Source organism: Pararge aegeria, chromosome 4, assembly GCF_905163445.1.
Source record: "Pararge aegeria chromosome 4, ilParAegt1.1, whole genome shotgun sequence".
Lineage (NCBI taxonomy): Eukaryota > Metazoa > Arthropoda > Insecta > Lepidoptera > Nymphalidae > Pararge > Pararge aegeria.
In genome coordinates this window covers 20,156,615-20,176,128 of record NC_053183.1, presented here as the reverse complement: position 1 = coordinate 20,176,128, position 19,514 = coordinate 20,156,615, and the positions used below count along the sequence as shown (strand labels likewise).

General features: G+C 34.1%; 1 protein-coding gene across 1 annotated transcript in view; it reads right to left on the bottom strand.

The window, feature by feature from the left end:
* Positions 1-19,514, bottom strand: part of LOC120637824 (neuroligin-4, Y-linked) — a 172,908-nt gene that overhangs the window by 3,874 nt on the left and 149,520 nt on the right. Inside the window, exons 7-9 of the mRNA XM_039909851.1 lie at positions 14,314-14,452; positions 10,957-11,169; positions 6,693-6,831 (exon numbers count right to left, since the gene is read on the bottom strand). Of these exons, the coding sequence (XP_039765785.1) occupies positions 6,693-6,831; positions 10,957-11,169; positions 14,314-14,452 (491 nt within the window). The remainder of the gene's footprint in view (positions 1-6,692; positions 6,832-10,956; positions 11,170-14,313; positions 14,453-19,514) is intronic.

The window sequence follows — 19,514 nt, the reverse complement described above, 5'->3', positions numbered from 1 at the left end:
CAGTGTCTAGGTGTCTATTTGTATATTATATTGTTATTATTTATACAGGAAAAATGCCGTGTAGTGACGGCGGATCAGATGGATGAGCAACACAATTCTTTTATTACATATGAACTGATTGATTTTGATAAAAGATATTTTAAGACTTGGAATGAATACATACAAGACACTTTGTATCCCGGCTGTTAATTGCTAAAAGTAGATATGTATGTTCTTCTTGCTCAGAAAGGTTGGCATTTCTAGTTTGTGGAAAAATAGGGACACAGGAAGCAGATCTAGTACTTAAACAATAAACAGCGAAAGTAAAATCTAGGTCAGAAAAATAATCGCCAGTGAATACCAAGAAATAGGAAACTCATGGATAAAGACGCCGTTTCGCCTTTATCAGCATTTTCTACCTAAAGAGGAAATAAACATAGCTCTTGTGATTTATGTTTTGTGACTATTTATGTTTAATAGCTCGATCAATTTGCGAAAGTTTCGCTAGGCGAACTTTTTTCTGGCGTGCGTACTTCAAACTTTTTAAGAGCTCTGTAGTTTAGTAACAGGTCTAGTAGCTAGTGTTTTAGGGTTTATGTATATTTACACGTGTGTATGTTCCGCTATAGCTGCTCAATGCCTGCAGATTTAGGTATATAAGGTATTGTTAATAATAATCATTACAAAAGACACTCCGTCCGTCAATTATATTATAGAAATAATTGACGTACCGAAGACATGGTAGGATCTTATGGTAGGTGGAAAACAATCACATATAAACAGCGAAACACTTCGCAGAGTATGCAAGAAATACGTCTTTGTCCATCAACCTCAGGTGTATATGTTAAGCGTCATGTGCTGTCCTTCAAACTGGAACTAAAGAACACTGCTTCGTAACAGAAATGTGCATATGGGTATTACATCTATTATTACAAAATATTTACTTATTATAAATCGATATGGAGGTGGCTTGGACATATTCAAATATTAGCGGTTCTTCGCGACTTCGTTCACATCTAACTCAACCTTTTACCTTCTTTTACCTGCGTTTTTATTTTTATATCATCTATCCATTAATATAGCTTTTCATAATATATATTAGTTTATTATTTTTATATTTATTTTATATATATATTTATAATTATGTTATTTTATGTATTCGTATGTAGTTATTTGAATTTGGGTTTATAATAATTTTACACCACCTATTTGTTCTCGCTCTTGTTGTCCCCTAATCCTAAGGTTGCCTGGCAGAGATCGCTTTAAAGCGATAAGGCCGCCTTTAGTATTCTACTCCAGTTTTTGTGTTTCTCTCTATTCATCCTTTATTTTCCTAACTGTGTAGTTGTGTACAAATAAAGAGTTTAAAAAGAAAACCTCAAAAGATAGGCATATGCTTTCGCGGACTTCTTCCCTTCGTTTTCTCTTAAACATTCTTCATGTTGGGCTATGATCCTATTGGTCTTAGCGTCATGATATATAGCCTATAGCTTTCCTCGATAAATGGGCTACCCAACACTGAAATAATTTTTCTAATCAGAACTACTGGGTTCCTGAGATCATCGCGTTCAAACAAACAAACAAACAAAAAATATGATGATATTTTTTACCAGTACTCCACAGTAATTGCACTTTCTTTTTTTATTACGTTTGAATACAATAAAAATCAGAAATTATTCGTAGAAACAGTTGAACGAATTTCGACTGGACAGTATAGTAGAAATTATAAATCTTCTGAATTTCTTGTATGCCTCGCTTTTTTCGTCTAAAATCCCTATGCAGTTAGTGATTTATATTTCGTGACTAATAGCTCGATCGATTTGTGAATGCCACGCTGGGAAAACATTTCACTACTAAAATATTGCCACTGGGCCATTTGTCAAGCGGTGGGACCGTGTTTGCCGGGAAATATCTTGATTCTAAGTAACGATTTGAACTTCGAACCCGGTTGAGAAACGTTCCTTGAATTTAAATCACTCCTTTACACAGCTTTAGTATAAAGTGTTCGTAAGCCGAACATCTTCTTAATCAGTTGTATATTAAATTAACTTTAGAAACAAAAACCAATTAATTTTTTTATGGATAAATCTTTTACGCGTAACTAGAACAATCTAAAAAGCATACAGAAGCAGCTGTGACCATTTTAATAGTTCTTTAACCTCATTCAAAACGCGTATCAAAATGTGTTACAGTAATTTTATAAAATGGGTAAATAATTAAACTTTTGATAACAGATATTGCCTTTACATGACCCAGATATTTTACTTAATTAAAAGAATTATCAGAGTTATTACGAATGTGCTGATTTAAAATTTTTTTTTTTTTTATTATGACTTTTGAATTTTTATTTCATTGATATATATTTTTCAAGGAATAATAAAAATTATATTTGATTTAAAGCCAATGTTCGAACATAGTATCAGTGGGTATTTTGATATGCATTGCCGATACAATTAAGTCTTGTATGAAACTCAAACAATGCAAAGATACCTCCAGGTGTTTAACTATCATCTCTTTTGTTTATTAAAGGATTTTTTGCTTTTATTTTATTCTAATTAAGCATGCCGGAGTAATTAGTAATAGATATAAATCTCCTGTGTTTCGCCTTTGTTCTGTTGATTTTATGATGTTGACATCGATTGTGACCAGTTTATTGATGCAATAAAAAAATACCATAAAATGCTATAATATTTTGGTGTTTTATGTACTGTGTTGTTTTGATTACTGTTGACTACAATCTTATTGCATCAACTGTGAGTTAGTCTAGGTTTTGGAGTTCTTCACCTTTGAAGATCTTAATCGGATTCTCCCAAAATTTTAATTTACGACCTAACTCTTAAGGATTTATGATTACAACATATTTTTGCTATGATAGTAAATAATAAAGCGAGGCAAATGATGCTTAACTCCTAAGCTTCAGGTTGATGGACACAGGGTGACACGGTACACGGAGTGTTATATTTTTTATTTATTTGGGACAGAAAACAATTACATATTACAACAATAGCTCTTAAATTTAACAAAAAGAAAAAAAATGGGGTAAATATGTAATCCACAACACTATCCACATAATATTGTAAGGAGCACGGCGATACGATGTAGATACAGGTAACACTTACTATTACAGATAATATTAATTGTAGGTACCTAAAGTACCTAATTAAAAATAAAAATTAGCTGTCATAGCTATTCGCATTTACTTAATGCAAAAAAAAAAAAAGTAAATAAATAAATAAAAAATCTCTAGTGCTCCTAAAAAAGATACAAAACAAAAAAACAACAAAGGAATAGAAAAACTAAGTAAAGGAAAGAAAGAGAACACACAATTAACTTAGAAGACTAAATGACTAATCAGAGAAAATAATATTAAAAAATATTGATTAAGTTATCGAAAATAATACTAATATTTCAATTAGCTTGAAGAGCTTTTTTAATAGTTCTTTTGTAGCTACCTTCAGACTCAATGAAGATGTCAATGTTTGAGAAATTGTTATTAAAAGTGTCAAAGAGTCCATACATATCCTGTGAAGTGTTGCACTGTTTTTAGGCGGTGGTTTCACATTTATGTTATATCCTCTCTGCTCGGTCCGACATTATTATAACTGAGAGAAAAATCCAAAATAGTAGATAAATAAGCGAACGAATGAATACACTTCTATTGAACACCACACAAACATACAGAAAAATCTATATATATAAAGTTGTGTTAGTTACACCATTTATAACTCAAGAACGGCTGGACCAATTTGTATGATATTTCATTTTTTGGATTTCTCTTAGACCGGAATAGGAATAAGTATTTAAATATAACATTTTCAAAAAAGTAGTTCGCCCGGGCAGCTAAAAATTTTACGTAAAGTATACAATTTGGCGGCCTTATCGCTACGTAGCGATCTCTTCCAGGAAACCAATGGCGTAAAACACAGCTCGAGAAGAGAGGTAGGTGTAGTAGGCATATAAATATTCATATATATTTGCATATATACTTATACATAATAAGCTTATAATATTATATATCGATACTGATAATTAATATATACCTATACAATGAAAAACATAAATATATACAATATTGAATCATAATAAATTTAAAAAAAATTGTGATAGGACAAAATTAAATTCGATCATTCAAAAGCAATAGTATATTCAGGATTAGTTTAAATTTGAAGGCAAAATTTAAATATCCATATTGAAATGTCTTACGATTTTCTAGAGATGACGTAGCATTACGTGATTTGGTTGGAGAGCATTGATGAAAATGGCGAAATGCCATTTTACCGACGTTGCAATTTATAATTCAATTTAGTTTCTCTGTTTACATCAGTTATACTGTGCGTGGGTGTCTCTTTTTCACAATCTAATAAATGCAAACCCCATTTCCAAGGTGAAACTCAGGCCTACAAGAAGACAACACTATTGTCATGCACCTTCCAAGTATGTAAATGTTCCCTCAGATTTTTAATCCAGATCCGATAGGTACTTTACTACTTCGTACATTTCTTTGGAGTTACCTAACTAACAAAGAGAATTAGAAACAATATGAGATGTAAGTAAGAATGTATTAATATAACTTATCTTTGATGATGATAACTTTAATGAAATGGAAACGTTGAAAACTAAACTGCGCCCTATGAAAGTAATTGCTTAAGTTGATAATCACAGATATTTGAGGAAATAACTAAGCCAAGTACCGATTCAAATAATCTTTATACATATATTTCTTGTGTGCGTGTGTATGTCACTGAACTCCTCCTAGATGGCTGGACCGATTTGAATGAATTTTTCGGTATGCGTTTGGGTGGCACTCTGGATGGTTTAGATTCACAAATCAGCCCAACAGATGGCGCTGGGGTCAGCTAGTATATTTATAAAATAAAACATTTTTTGAAACAGACCGTTTTCTCTCACGTATTTTATTTCAAATAATAGTTATTTTATTTGAAATAAACAATTTATAACCATCATATACTTAACATGGTCACTAACTATGAGGTTGATATAGAAGCTCAAAAACTGAGACAAGTGAAGTACGGAGAGCAGAGGATAGAACTAAAATGGTCACATAGCTCTGAGAACCGATAGATGTTGTGACACCAACTAACAGTATTTTTTTTTAAATTTAAAACTCTTTATTTATACACAACTACACAGAAAGGAAAATAAAGGAAGAATAGAGACACAAACAAAGATCGAAGTGGAGTAAAAAGGCGGCCTTATCGTTCAGAAGCAATCTCTGCCAGCCAAGCTTAGTATTAGGACAAAACGAGCGAGAACCAACAGGTGGTTTTAAACTTAAAAAATTTAACAATACAATGGCAATCCCGCATTGACATTTAAATAAATTTAAAACTCAAAACGTAATGTAATATTTAATGTGACCTTGTTTGTGTTAGCTATGGCTATTAGTGTAAAATAAACTTTCTAACTACCCGCGTTATTAGCTTTAAACGATGCGGTTGATCGTGTAACTTGGGTTGCAAGTTGGGAAGTTTTAATGTGCTTTTAGTGGTTACTCGATGGTGGTACGGCCACTAAGTACAGGTTTGTTAATAGATTTTTAACTATCACTGAAAGAAGCGCTGATTTTTTAAATCAAATTGTTCATAATCAAATCAAATCTGTTTTAAAAATGTTCTTTATTTAAAAGGAAGCTGTGTTAAGCTTATAAATGTTATTAGATCAAAATATTTATTCAATTAATTTCCTAACACAAGATGTTTATAAATCGTTAAGTGCTTTGGCAACCTTAAACCGAAGTTTTATCACATGACTTATGTTATGAATAGACAACAAAGGAATTTAGCAGATTATGCTTCTTGGCACGCGTAACAAGAGAATTATGTTAACGGGCCAAGTTCTGTCGCAAATTTTGCAAAAGGCATCTAAGATATGCTACGTTGAGCCTCCATCACGGGCGGTATTGAATTTGGCAAGTCCTCATTTTTCTATAGAAACCTTGTCGAATTTAATGAGAGTTTCAAAAAGTTGTACGCAACAATGACAGTCTGTTGGAAATTTTGTTTCCTCTGGCCGAGAGCTCTTGTTTTTGAACGATGCCGTTTAATATTTTGTAGGCATATCTATATTTCATTAACGTTTTATGAGAAGAAAAATCTAGGGATAATATTGTATTAGGTAGACACTGTTCCTACGTACTAGTATGCTACGGTATCACTTTATAGTGGAATAAGCATTTGGTGTGGTGTTGTGCTATTATTAAAGTAAATTAAAGCCATATTATAAATGATAATTGTAGAATCATTATTTGAAACTTCGGTCCGACACACGTAAATAATAATGTTAGTTCCACTAAAGTGTTGGTCTTAAAATTAACCAATAAAAATCGCAATAGTATTGGACGTAACGTGTGACATAACACTGCATAAATATTGCAACGTTATGCCACGTCTATTTATAAGATTTAAAAAATCTCGATACTACCTCAAAGTGGATAACATCTTTTTCGTTTAACTTTAAAATTGTTAAAATGTTGATATTGGAAAAAAGCAAATGCTTAGTATATTTCGATTACATCTTTTTCGTTTAACTGCGTCTAATTGTAAAAATGTTGATATTGGAAAAAAGCAAATGCTTAGTATATTTCCGGTAGAATTTGCATTCTTAACGACTTCTTTTTGCCTTGTTTCCGGATGCCTTCGTGAATCAAATGAATTTTGAATTTTAAATATCCATTAAGGTGAATTCATACTCACTTGTGGGTAATCCCCGTATTTCGTTTGATAGTCGAACACATAAAGGTAGGAGTTTCTTCGCAGCGCAGAATGTGTGTCAGCTGTCAAAACCGTCGGCGCTACGACTTGGGCGTCGCTTAGTGCTTCTAGTGTTTCATCTCTGTGCAAATTTTATAAATATTATAATACAGTTCAGAAGTGTTTCTCAGAAATCATTTTTATATTCCTCAATCATTTTATATATTTTTTTCTCAACATAGATATGTTGCCGAATTCGAATCTAAGCTCGCACCTCTCACTTTTATAAGTTATGTGCCTCTTTTAACATTTAAAACATCACTTGATGTTTTCCTTTACCGTGCAGGTAAAGGAAAACATCGTGAGGAAACCTGCATGCCTGCGAATTCTCCATAATGCTCTCAAAGTTGTATGGAGTCCACCAGTCTTAAATGGGCCAGCGTGGTGGACTACGGCCTTAACCCCTTCTCATTGTGGGACTCCTCCCACAATGAGAAGGGGTTAAGGCCCGTGCCCTTTAGTGGCCGTAATGGGTTGATATGATGATGCTGATGATAGATATTTTTTATTTTCTGCTCGTTCCGTCTGATATCATATTTCACTTTATAGTATTCAGCTGCCCGAGAAAGTATGTGTTTTTTTTGCTTTGTATTTTAGAACAACTAACATGAAAAATTATTTTGTATTACTCTACTATTATAAGTTGTACAAAATCGATTGGAATACATAGTGCCATCCAAAGAAAATAACGTAATTCGAAAAATGCACTAAATAGATTTAAGAGTTATTTATGAGTTATATCTGAGATGGTGATAACAAAAAGAACACCCGGCTTAGTGTGGGCTCGCGCAGCTTTAGTTTTGAGTGTATGAATGTAGTTATCGCCATCATCTCAGCAGAAGTGCAACCAATGTGCCTATTTGAATAAAGAAATATTTGACACGTATGAGTTAAGTACTTTCAAGGCCATAGTGAACAGGCAATTCGTAACCAAGCGCGCCTTACCTGTGCAAATCACTATTTATGACAGAACCATTACGAAATCACCTTATACATGGATGGAGCTTTGCAATTTGATAAACCGATACCGCTTATCAGTTTATAGCATCATACAAGAGTACTATAACGAATGTTGAACTGGCACGAACAGTTAGAAAGAAAAATCAAATCGCTGTTAGCTAAAGCGCTCTTGTATCATCATATTATGACGGTCGATTGGCGCAGTTTGCAGCGACCCTGCTTTCTGAGTCCAAGGCCGTGGGTTCGATTCCCACAACTGGAAAATGTTTGTGTGATGAACATGAATGTTTTTCAGTGTCTGGGTGTTTATCTATATATTATAATTATTTATGAATATTATTCATAAAAATATTCATCAGTTATCTTAGTACCCATAACACAAGCTGCGCTTACTTTGGGGCTAGATGACGATGTGTGTATTGTCGTAGTATTTTTTTTTTTTCCAACAACCAATTACCTGCTGCTGGGTTTGTATCCACCATGCTGGCCCAGTGCGGATTGTTATACCTCTAATAGTCCCGGGCAGTTTTGGAATTTATAATTTCTGAATTTTCAATGGCTGGTCTGGTCGGAGGCTTTGGCCGTTGCTAGTTACCACCTTACCGACAAAGACGTGCCGCTAAGCAATTTAGTGTTCCAGTGCGATTCCGCGTAGCCCGCTACAATCTTAGACTGCATTTTCACTTACAACCAGTCAAAGGCTAACTTGTAGTGGAATAAATAAAAAAATATGGAGAAATCTCAGGCATGCAAGTTCCTGCACGATGTTTTCGTTCACCGTTGAAGCAAGTGATATTTTAATTGCTTAAAACGCACATTACTAAGAAACTAAGTCGCACGTGTTGGGATTCGAACTCGGCCCTCCGAAGTCGAAGTACTGACCACTGCGCTGTCACTTCGTTTTTATCCTTAATAATGTTGCCACAATATATAATACGCATTATAAAGCTGTCATATTATATTAACCCTTCAAGATAGTAAAATGACTGGCAAATGTAAGTAACTTATTACAACCCGCTATCAAAGACCAGACGAGATTTAATTTCATTATTTCTGAACTAGTCTCGGGTGGAAATTTGATCTCTTACAATGTCATTGTTCTACAAAGGTCGTCCAAGAAATCTTAATGAAAAGTATAGAGGTTACTTATGTAATAAGAAGTGCTACTGATATTTGATTTGAATATAGTGAAAAATACATATTATGGAATCCTTAGGAATTTCTACAAAAAAATCGTTAGTCTGGGGCAGTGGCAGTGCACAGAATATGCAGATGATTTAAAATATAGAAAAATTCTAAGTACGCGTTATAATAACTTAAGGGTAGGCTTTTTATAACTCTTACAATGCCTATCCTTAAGTTTTTTATAACTCGTACTGCAGGCCCAGTACTCGTAGATGAAATAGGAGACATTTGCACATATTATATTATTTGTATATTATTTCCAGTTTTGCGCTTTTGCTCCGAGAGTTGACAAAGCAGTGGGAGAAGATACATTTTTATCCTTTCCCAGGGAGATAATGGCCTATGCTAGCCGTGCTGGATATTTTCTTTATTTTATATCATCTGCATACCCTGTGCATATTCTCTATGCACGTTACTGGTCTGGGGATTCCTCTTGGAAAATATATTCAGTAGATAAAAAATAGCTTTTTATGCAAGATACACGCTGTGGAATGAACTCCCAGATAACATTCGACGCTCAAAATCCCTTGCGATTTTTAAAGTCGTGTAAGGAGGCACTATTTGTCACTATAAACATATATTAATATAATATATATTAATATATATGTATATGCATAAATACACATACATAAACATATAATATTAACATGTTTATAGTGACAAATAGTGCCTCCTTACACGATATTATATTATTACATTTATTATTTTATTTATGTATATAATGTATATTTTTTTTATATAGAATTGCGATTTCCCGTCTCTCATTGCCTTATTCCAATAGTTAAGGAAGCCTGGAAGAGAAAACTTTTAGTGATAAAGCCGCCTTTTGCATATAATTTATGTTAATATAAGTGTTCCTGTGTGTGTTTCCTTTATTATGCAATAAAGTTGTTTAAATAAATAAATAAATAAGATTTTATCTACGACCGGCAAAAAAAATTATAAATGTGCCAGTTTTTAAACTGGCACTCACAACGCGCTTGTCAGACGGAAACACAGCATTGCAACAATGCTGCTTAGCGGCAGAAGCATGGTTGCAGTACTTCCCCGGACGAGCTCTGCCACAAAAAGCTCTAGTTCTATTACTATTCATCGGATTAATTTTTGTTTAAAATCAGTCAAAACAAATAAGAATGCTTAGGTAATCCCAAACTAACCGCGCTAATAAAAGTACAAACTTATACAAAAAAAAATCTTTAACATAGAAAAAAGTAGTTGCATAGATACAAAGGGTGTAATTTGGTGGCTAAATACTTATATTAATATATAACATTCCAAAACAAGTAGTCCGTCGACTGCAATCTCACCTGCTGGTAAGTGAATATGCAGTTAAAGTTTTTTTTATTTAGAATACTTGATTAAATAATTAACTTTCTGGCTCTGGGTTCTAGCGTTTTTGATCAAAGCCATAATCTTCTTGTGTGGTTTTATTTATATTGGCTCTAATCAGTTTCTCCTTGACATCGTTCCGGATAGCTAAGATTTTGTCGGTAGGGTAGTAACCAGTCACGACCGAAGCATCACAATAGAGTAGACCAGAGAAAATTCAGAAATAATAAATTACCAAATTTCCCTGCCGGGAATCGAACCTTGGATCTCCCACTCAAAACCACAGCGCTTACCACTGCGCCAGGGAGTGTGTCAAAACAGCTCACATCAAACTGAAGTTATTTTTTAAAAATTTGTCTGTTTAGAGGCTTTAGCCGTGACTAGTTACCGACAAAGACGTGCCACTAAGCGATTAAATGTTCCGGTGCGATGTCGCGCAGAAACCATACTCCCTAACAGGTTAGCCCGCTACCAACTTAAACAGCATCATCACTTTCCATCGGGTGAGATTGCAGTCAGTGGCGTGCATAGAGGGTATGCACATATGTATGAGGGTATACAGGTGATATAAAATGAAGAAAACCTCAAGTACAAGTTATAAGAAACTTAAGGAAAGGCATTGTTAGAGTTACTTAAAGCCTACCCTATCATCTGCATACCCTCTATGCACGCCACTGATTGCAGTCAAACTTGTAGTGGAATAAAAAAAATATACATTAATACTAATATTTACCTAATATTTATAGGATGCTGGACGGGTCTTTCCCAGTCTGTGTACTCATTTATAATAGTGGCGAGGATCTCCGACAAGTGATAGCTGTATGTGTTCCTGACGAATGACTTGAGGATCTTCGATCTTCTGTCTGCTTCTATACCATATTGGACGTCGTCTCCGCTGAATGCGAAATAAGCTTCCGCCTTTGTTACACCCAGCATCAGATCATACCTATTGTGGATGACAATTCAATATAAGTTACTCCTGCTGGTGACACGAGAATTAATAAATATTATTAAAATTATTTTTGAAGTTAATCTTACAATAATGTACAACGTGAAAACAATAATCATCGTTATAGAAATATTTCATCAAAAGAAGCATATTTATTTTTTTATACAAACTACTTAAATCAAAACATTCCAAGTGTGTAATTATGACAACCCTATTAAAGATAAAAGACCGACACGCCCATAGTACACCTACGCTACGCGACGCGTACCTAATAAAGTGTCAGGAGACTTGCGAAGAGTATTTATTAGATGTTATTGCTCAACATTAAAACATTCAATGTAGTTTTATATATACCTATCTATTATACAGAAAGTCAGTGTATAATAGATTCGTGATAAATACACTGACTTTAGGCGTAAAATTATTGACGCTCGATTGTAATATTTGATATTTAATAATTATTACTTAGCATAACCAAACTTGGACTTGGATGTTTAAAATTTTGTTTTAATTTCATTTGAATTCTCTTTAATTTTGTTAACATTATTATCTAATAATTAAATTTTTGTAAAATATGTTTAGACATAATATATTTTATAGTACATTTGTATTAATATATGTAGGTAAATTGACTCAAAGAAATATAATTATGACCTTTTTAATTTTGAAATTATTTGTAAACGTTGTGGAAACCTGTAATAAACACTCACTTAGCTCACAACGTAGAAACTAGGACAAGAAAAAATGTACTGGCTGTTGGTTTTCCTAAATAAATATATGCACAAAATAATGTTATCAAGTACCAGAGTTAGACCTCAGAGCAATACTTGTGAGTTTAGTCAGAGTACAAAAAACAGATCTGTTTTATCAGTTATGACTTTGAGGCATATCATTTATATACTAAACAAATAAATAAATTTCTTTAGGAAGATCGGCTGTAGTGACCGAGAGGAATGATCGTAAAAACATAAAAAAACACCAAGAAATAGTAAAACGTAAATTAAATTAAAATTATTTTTTTATCTACTCACTACTGCCGATTCATCATCACTACCTGCCACATTTCGAGGTGGCTACTGCTTTTGAAACCTTCTTTACCAACATTCCCGTCTCCACAACAGAATCATTAAACTCTTCACCAGATATGGCTCTCTCTCTATTAAAGGAAAATGTGCCTGAGTGTAACCATTCTTTTAAATTCACGCATGTTAGTGGCTCTGACGTTATTAAAGCCTTTAAATTATTAATTAATAAAAAAACAAATGATCTGTGGGGCATTTCCGTAAACGTTGTCAAATCATTAATTGATATTGTTGCACCCGATTTAGCCTTAATATTTAATAATTGTATAGATTGTGGTGTGTTTCCTGACTTAATGAAACTTAGTAAAATAGTTCCATTGTTTAAATCGGGTAGTACTTCTGACCCCACTAACTTTAGACCAGTATCCGTACTACCCACTTTCAGTAAAATCTTTGAAAAACTCATTTTAAATCAATTACTTTACCATTTTCATAAGTATAATTTACTTCATATTAAGCAATTTGGTTTCACACGGGGTCGCTCAACAATCGACGCAGGTGTTGAGCTAATACAAAACATATTTGAAGCCTGGGAGGAGTCACGTGATGCACTTGGTGTGTTCTGTGACTTATCTAAGGCGTTTGATTGTGTTCAACACGAAACGTTAGTTAGGAAACTACAACACTATGGAATTCAGGGTGTAGCTCTAGACTTAATGAGCAACTATCTACGCGATAGAATTCAGAAAGTCGACGTGAATGGAAAACGGTCTAATGGATCAGTTATGAAAATAGGTGTCCCACAGGGGTCTATATTAGGACCATTTCTGTTCCTTATTTACATTAATGACCTTCCTTACCTTGCCAAGGATAAACACGGGATAGTTCTGTTTGCCGATGATACATCACTGACTTTTAAAATAAATCGACGTGAACTAGCTTTTGACGACGTAAACAACTCTCTCGCTAAAGTGGTACAGTGGTTTGAAGCTAATAATTTGGTTCTTAACGGAAAAAAAACCAAGTGTATAAAATTCACTTTACCTAATATTAAACACGTGAAAACCACTGTACTACTTAATAATGAGGAACTGAAACTGGAGGATACGACAGTTTTTCTAGGAATAACGTTAGATTCTAAACTTCAATGGGGCCCTCATGTAAATAATTTATCGAACAGGCTTAGTTCTGCTGCCTATGCGGTAAAGAAGATACGCCATATGACCGACGTAGAAACTGCTAGACTGGTATATTTTAGTTACTTTCACAGCATTATGTCATATGGAATTTTACTTTGGGGTAATGCTGCTGATATTAGCACTATTTTCGTGCTGCAGAAGAGGGCTGTTCGTTCTATCTACAAAATGGGTCCGAGAGAGTCATTGAGAGATAAATTTAAAGATTTTAAAATAATGACAGTGTATAGTCAGTACATATTTGAAAATTTAATGTACGTCCATAAAAACATTTCTAAATTTAAGAAAAAATGTGACTGCAATAATTTAAACATTAGAAGTAAGAATAAACTTACAGTGCAATATACTAGGTTACATAAAATTCATAATTCGTTTAAAGGAAATTGCATACAATTCTACAATAAACTACCAATTGACATCTTGGAGATGTCTCTTAATAAGTTCAAAGTTTGTATTAAACGTAAGCTTATAGAAAAGTCCTATTATAGTATAAAAGACTACGTAAACGATAAAAAAGCTTGGGTGTAAATTATTGCTCTAACCAGGTTGCTCTTCTAATAATTTAAAATTACATTGTGAGATGGCGATAACAAAAAAAAAAAAAAAAAAACACCCGGCTAAGTTTGTTGTGGGCTTCTTCTTAGACCGGGACGCGTTTGGAACCCTCGGAGCTTTAGTTTTAAGTTTACGAATGTGGTTATCGCCGTCATCTCACTACCGTGTAATTCTTATGTACGCATCAAAAGTGCCACCTGTGGGCCTACTTGAATAAAGATATTTTTGACTTTGACTTTGACTTTGACTATATTATTTTTGATATTAGTCAGAAATGTGAAGTAAAAAAAGATATAGTTTCTTATTTCAAAGCAAGTTCTTAAATGAAATCAAACTTTGAAATTTGATTAACATATCAAACTGCTTACTTGGTAAGCTGAGCAATGGCACTCTTTCTCATGAGGACGGCGTTGATGATGTTCACAGCAGTGGCTCCCTTGCCCGCCGGAGCATGGGCCACTTGCCACTCGTAGCCTGGCTCCGGGTTGATGAGCATGTCTCCAGTATCTAGAATAAAGTTAAAACAATATTAAGAAGCTTCATATTATCGGCCCACTACAGGGCATGGGTTTCCTTCCACATTGAGAAGGCGTTAAGGCCAATGCGGATTGGTACACTCCACACACCTTTGAAAACATTACGGAGAACTCTCAGGCATGCAGGTTTTCTCACTATGTTTTCCTTCACCGTTGAAGCAAGTTATATTGTAGTTGATTAAAACCCACATAACTTAAAGGTATTCGATATTAATGGGATTCGAATTCGGCTGCCCGAATGTGAACTTGAAGTCCTACCCGCTGGGCTATCAGCGCTTCGTTAAGAATCTTATATAAGTATAAGCTTCTTAACGAAGCGGTGGATAATTTACAGAATGATTGAGTTATCGGTAAGGTTTTTTTGTTGACCTCCCTAGCGCATTGGTAAGTTGGAGGTCCCGGGATTCAATACAATATTTGGGAATAGACATTCGTTAAAAAATGTTCAGCACAAGCTGATAAAACATGTACGTGAATATCTCTAATAAATACCTAAGTGGGACACGGGGCTCATACCAAACGTTCCAAACAAATAATTGCCTTCAAAGAAAAAAGACATCGCAAGTAGAAAATCAAAGGAATTCCTCGTCTCGTCAAAATCAGGTAAAACAACGACGAATAAAGGGAATAAGATGAAAAAACTTCTCAGTACGTTTTTAATATATAATATCGGCTTGTCAGGTAAGATATTTACTGATTAGGTATTTAGTAAATAGACTTATCGGTGGAATAATATCATTATCTATTTTCTGTATTTGTTTTCTGCGCCATTGGTTGCCTGGAAGAAATCGCTATGAAGCGATACACCCCAAATTGTGTACATTGTTTTGTTTTACTTTTCTTTTTATGTACTTTTTGTGGTGTGCAATAAAAGTATGTTAATTCATTCATTATCTTTATTATAGTAGGGATATAGCTACTGTGTTAACGTCATAGGCTACTTATCTCGCAGTTCAAGAAGTAGGCCAAATTAGAAGAATGAAAAAGAAAACAAATGATTTTGTAGTTCAAAGAACCAGAAAGATAATATGTATTCCTACAAAATGTTTTCATACTTTATGCAGATAAAATAATTGAATTGAATTAAGGTAAGGTAATACTGCTATATGGCGTAGAAGCTTGGACGCTGACAGATACCCTGTCCAAGAAACTCGAAGCATTCGAGATGTGGGTGTATAGACGTATGCTAAGAATATCTTGGACAGACCGTGTACGGAATAGCACTTTGCTGCAGATAATGTTTAAGGTACAATTAACTGAAGATATTTAGAATATTTTGGACTTGTTATTATTATTATAACTCTTTATTTGTACACCACATTAAGAATTATACAAGAAAAAAAGAAACATAAAAGTAGAATACAAAAGGCGGCCTTATCGCTTAGTAGCGATCTCTGCCAGGCAATCTTAGAATTGGTAAAAAAAAGAGGAAAAGTAACTGCAGGTGGTAAAAAATATAAAATAAATACATACGAATAACTAAATACTAATACATAAACTAATATACACAAATACATCTAGTATATAATAAATATTTAAAAAAAAAACTAATAATAAACTATATACCATATAATAAATACTTAGATAAAAGTAAATAAATACTATTAAACATCGCCTTCAGTTGGAAAAATAATAAAACTTAACGACTTGTAATGCGGAACACTAAAAAGAATGAACTTCTTCAACATATCATACAAGGTAAAGTAGCAAGCAGAAGAAGGCCTGGCCGTAGAAGAATATCATGGCTCAAAAATTTACGACACTGGTTTGGAAAAAGCACCAAATCATTATTTAGAGCAGCGGTGTATCTAACCTATCTAAAGTAACTAAGAAATAACACTAAGAGGAAAAGAAGGTAATACTGAAGCGCTCGTAGCCCAATGGGTAGGACTTTGACTTCACTTTCGTGGCGCCAAGTTCGAATCCCAGGGCGCACCTTTAACTTTTCTAAGTTGTGTGCGTTTAAAAGCAATTTAAATATTAGCGGGGCAAAACATCCTGAAGAAACCTGCATGCCTGAGAGTTTCCATAATGTTCTTATGGCAGTCTACGGCCTTAACACCTTCTCATTGTGGGACCCGTGGCCTTTAGTGGGTAATAGGTTAATATGATGATGATAGTTAAGGTAATAATAATAAAGCTTTATTTACATTCCTTACAATTAAGCACGTTAAGGTAATACTAGCCTATTAATATCACTCAGCTGAGCACAGTCCCTCCCATAGGAGAGACGGTTGTAGAGCATAGGTTGGTGGGTTTGAACGACTATCATCACACTCCTTGTTAACTTTCTTACAGGATAACAACAGCCAAACATGCCCTGCATTCTTAATTTTACTGCCCCTGACTTTAAAAATCCAGAACTATAACTTAGCCTTGAAATAACCTTTAAGGGTAAATTTGAAAAATACAAGGTATCATCAGTTTCAAATATTAGCCGAAATAAAGAAGAAAACAAATTTAAAAAAGTATTTAGTAGAAGGCTACTTGTAAAGTAACAATTTGTAAAGGCAGACAATTGAATTCTATATTATTTTTTTAAATCTGAACACTATGAAGATTAGTTATCCTTAAACATAGCACACGACTTCCGACAAATCTTTGTGGACACAATAACGCCTATTTGGATGTTGTTTACAACTTTCGTGGGTGTAATTGTCTTTGAAGAAGTAAAAGAAGCGAGGGTGCGAGCATAAAATCAAAAGGATTCCTTCCAGAGATAGTAGACAATATTGAGGACACGGGGGAATGAGATGAGAAAACTTTGCGGGATAATTTAATAACGGAGCTTGGACGGAAGGTTTGTCAAACGGGAAATTCCGGGATCACAATTGGAGAGATGGAGGAAGTCAAAAGTTTTAGAAAGAAAGTATTTTAAGTATGAGGCGTAGACTTAATGGAAAATAAATAATAACAATTTGACTGCCCTAAATATACCCATTGTATCTAGCTGTTAGAGAAGGGTCTACGTACACGCTATTAAGAACGTGACATGATTGGTTTAGATTTTAAAACGTTGCAAACTCAATCGAGCGATTTTTTTTTCAAAAATATAGTTGCTGAAATAAAATTCCTACATAGATAGTATTTTTTAATACATCCCAAATTTTTATTAAATAACTAAGAAAACCGTAAGCGAATTTGCGAAGGTAATTTTAATTCCATATTTTATTGTGTTTATTATCTATTTCTTTAATTATGTAGTTTTGTTTTTGTGATATTTCAATAAACTTTATTTATTTTATGTAACTAGATAATGCATTATAATAAAACTTTCAATGTACCTTTTTTCTATAGTTTTTTCCGTATTTTAGCTCGGTATTTTTTTTTATTACCAAAAAAAAATATGGTCATCCAGGTATATAACTATAGATTTAATAAAAGTAGTAGCTGTTTGAACGTTATTTTTGAATGCTCAGTATTTTAACGTTGCTTTATTCGATTTAGCATTATTCCCACTTTGTGCGCCACGTTTGAGCGGTAACTATTGGGTAAAGCCTACACAATACCCGATAATTCCTCGGCATTTACAACAAACTTGCACGTAGTAAACTGAACAGAATTATCTTGTATATCAGAGTATTCCAGTCACGCCTCGCCTGTTCGTGCAACTTGCGAATTTGCTTCAACTTGTTTCACTGTTTGTCCTTCAACCACAGTTTGCCTACTGGACATTCACACTTCGACTATTGTACTCCCTTTCAATTGACAAATATTTACTGCTTTGAATTTCAAATGAATGAAAGGTACCTTAAACTGCCTGTCTGGGCTTAATATTTTGACGTTAAAATGTTATAATATTTTCACGTTGTATATGAATAAATAAATATAAATATACTACGACAAAACACATAGCCATCTAGCCCCAAAATTAGCGTAGCTTGTGTTATGGGGTTCTAAGATAGCTGATGAATATTTTTTTTATGAATATAATACACATAAATACTTATAATATACATGTTCATCACACAAACACTTTGCAGTTGTGGGAATCGAACCCACGACATTGGACTCAGAAAGCAGGGTCGCTGCCCACTGCGCCACTCGGCCGACACTCGGCCTATGAAAGATTAAAAATATCAATTATAGTATTAAGAGTTTTTTGTGTCAGGTCTCAACCGGGGAAATATTACCGCCATGCTTATGTCTGCAACCCAGCAAATTAATGCGTTCCGGTCTGATGGGCTTAGTTGCCGATGAAATAACATGCACATGAGTCTTAAACTCTACCACTGTTCCTAGGTGATGGTTTTCCACCACCATAAAAAAGAGGTTTGCTGCTTTGGAGAGCACGTCTAGGGATCGGTCCCGATTATTATCACTTACTTGTGCTAATGTTCGTTAAAGCCCGCCAATTTACATTCCTACGAGAGAAGATTCCCGTTACCAGCGTTAATGGTGATAAAGTAACATACAAACGTACCTACCTACTAACTAAAACAAAAACTACACAAACTTTTTAGCAAAGTCAACTTCGTCAACCCACGCTGCAGCAGTTTTAATTATATAATCTCAAAGTTGTTTTTGTCTGATTCTAGAAAAGGAAACTGTGATAGCCCAGTGGATATGACTTTAACTTCACTTTCGGGAGGCCGAGTTCTAATCCCAGCACGAACCTTTAACTTTTCTAAGTAACGTGCGTTTTAAGCAATCAAAATAACACTTGCTTCGACGGTGAATGCAAACATCGTGAAGAAACCTGCATACCTGATAGTTCTTCATACTGTTCTCAAAGGTGTGTGGACTCTACCAAACAGCACTGGGCCAGCGTGGTGGATTACGGCCTTAACCCCTCCTCATTGTGAGAGGAGACTCGTGCCCTGTAGTGGGCCGTTAGTGGGTTGGTATGATGATGATAATATTTTGTAAATGACAAAAATCGTGGCGTACTACGTCAGGCAACCTTAAGATTACGTAACCAAAAAGAAAATATAGTGGGGTGTATTACTTAAAAAACATTATTACATTACACACCTCAACTAATATGAATATTATAATGAATCCACATAAAAAATCGCATTAAATCACTTAAA